Genomic DNA, 644 nt, shown 5'->3' with positions numbered 1-644 from the left:
GCTCTTTTCCCGCAGCGATGGGGATGAATCCGACGCAATGCGTGTGGATGCACTTGCGAGGAGCTGTAGCCCTGCCACCGGAAACTGCGTAGGTGGAGTCGATCAAATCGCGAGTGTGGATATTACGCAAGGTGCGAGTTTTCCAGTACAACTGCAACATTCTTCGTATGCTGCTCCGGTGCAGCACACTCCGTTGATGTACGTTTCGTACAGGCCATTCCTATGGCATCGAGCGCCTCGTCGCAGGTGTACCCTGCTTCGGCGCCTTCAGCGGGCTACTTTACCGCTTCTCAAGCTATATTGAACCCAAATGTTGTAGCCCATGGCGATTCTCGCTCTGCCGAAGCGCTGACACAAGGACAATACCTGTCGTTTCCAGCTTCGATGTTTACCGAGCTGTGGCTCTGGTACAACATCCCTGTGCTGTGTGCTCAGCTCCTAGTCCATCTGCAGAATGTTCAAATGACGATGTTGGTCATGTTTCAAGTGTGACTTTGGGCACTCAGGCGGCATCACTAACTCAGGTAAACATAATATCTCTACTGCTCTTTCGCGTGTCTGCCATGTCAGAACTCAATGCGTTCTCGGGGAAGGATGAATGAGGATCGCGCGCGGGCTTGGATCATTAGGTTAGAGTAGCCATT

At 52.3% G+C, this 644-nt stretch overlaps 1 protein-coding gene across 1 annotated transcript; it reads left to right on the top strand.

The window, feature by feature from the left end:
* Positions 1–37: 37 nt before the first annotated feature.
* PPTG_24449 (hypothetical protein) lies at positions 38–492 on the top strand (the record flags this gene model as incomplete). The annotated part of the gene is made up of 2 exons (XM_008917227.1): positions 38–145; positions 214–492. The coding sequence occupies 2 exons, from the start codon at positions 38–40 to the stop codon at positions 490–492; spliced, it is 387 nt and encodes a 128-aa protein (XP_008915475.1).
* Positions 493–644: the final 152 nt, after the last annotated feature.

This window comes from Phytophthora parasitica (assembly GCF_000247585.1).
Source record: "Phytophthora parasitica INRA-310 unplaced genomic scaffold supercont2.96, whole genome shotgun sequence".
NCBI lineage: Eukaryota > Oomycota > Peronosporomycetes > Peronosporales > Peronosporaceae > Phytophthora > Phytophthora nicotianae.
Note: the sequence above shows the minus strand (reverse complement) of the source record. Positions and strands in the feature narration are given on the sequence as shown.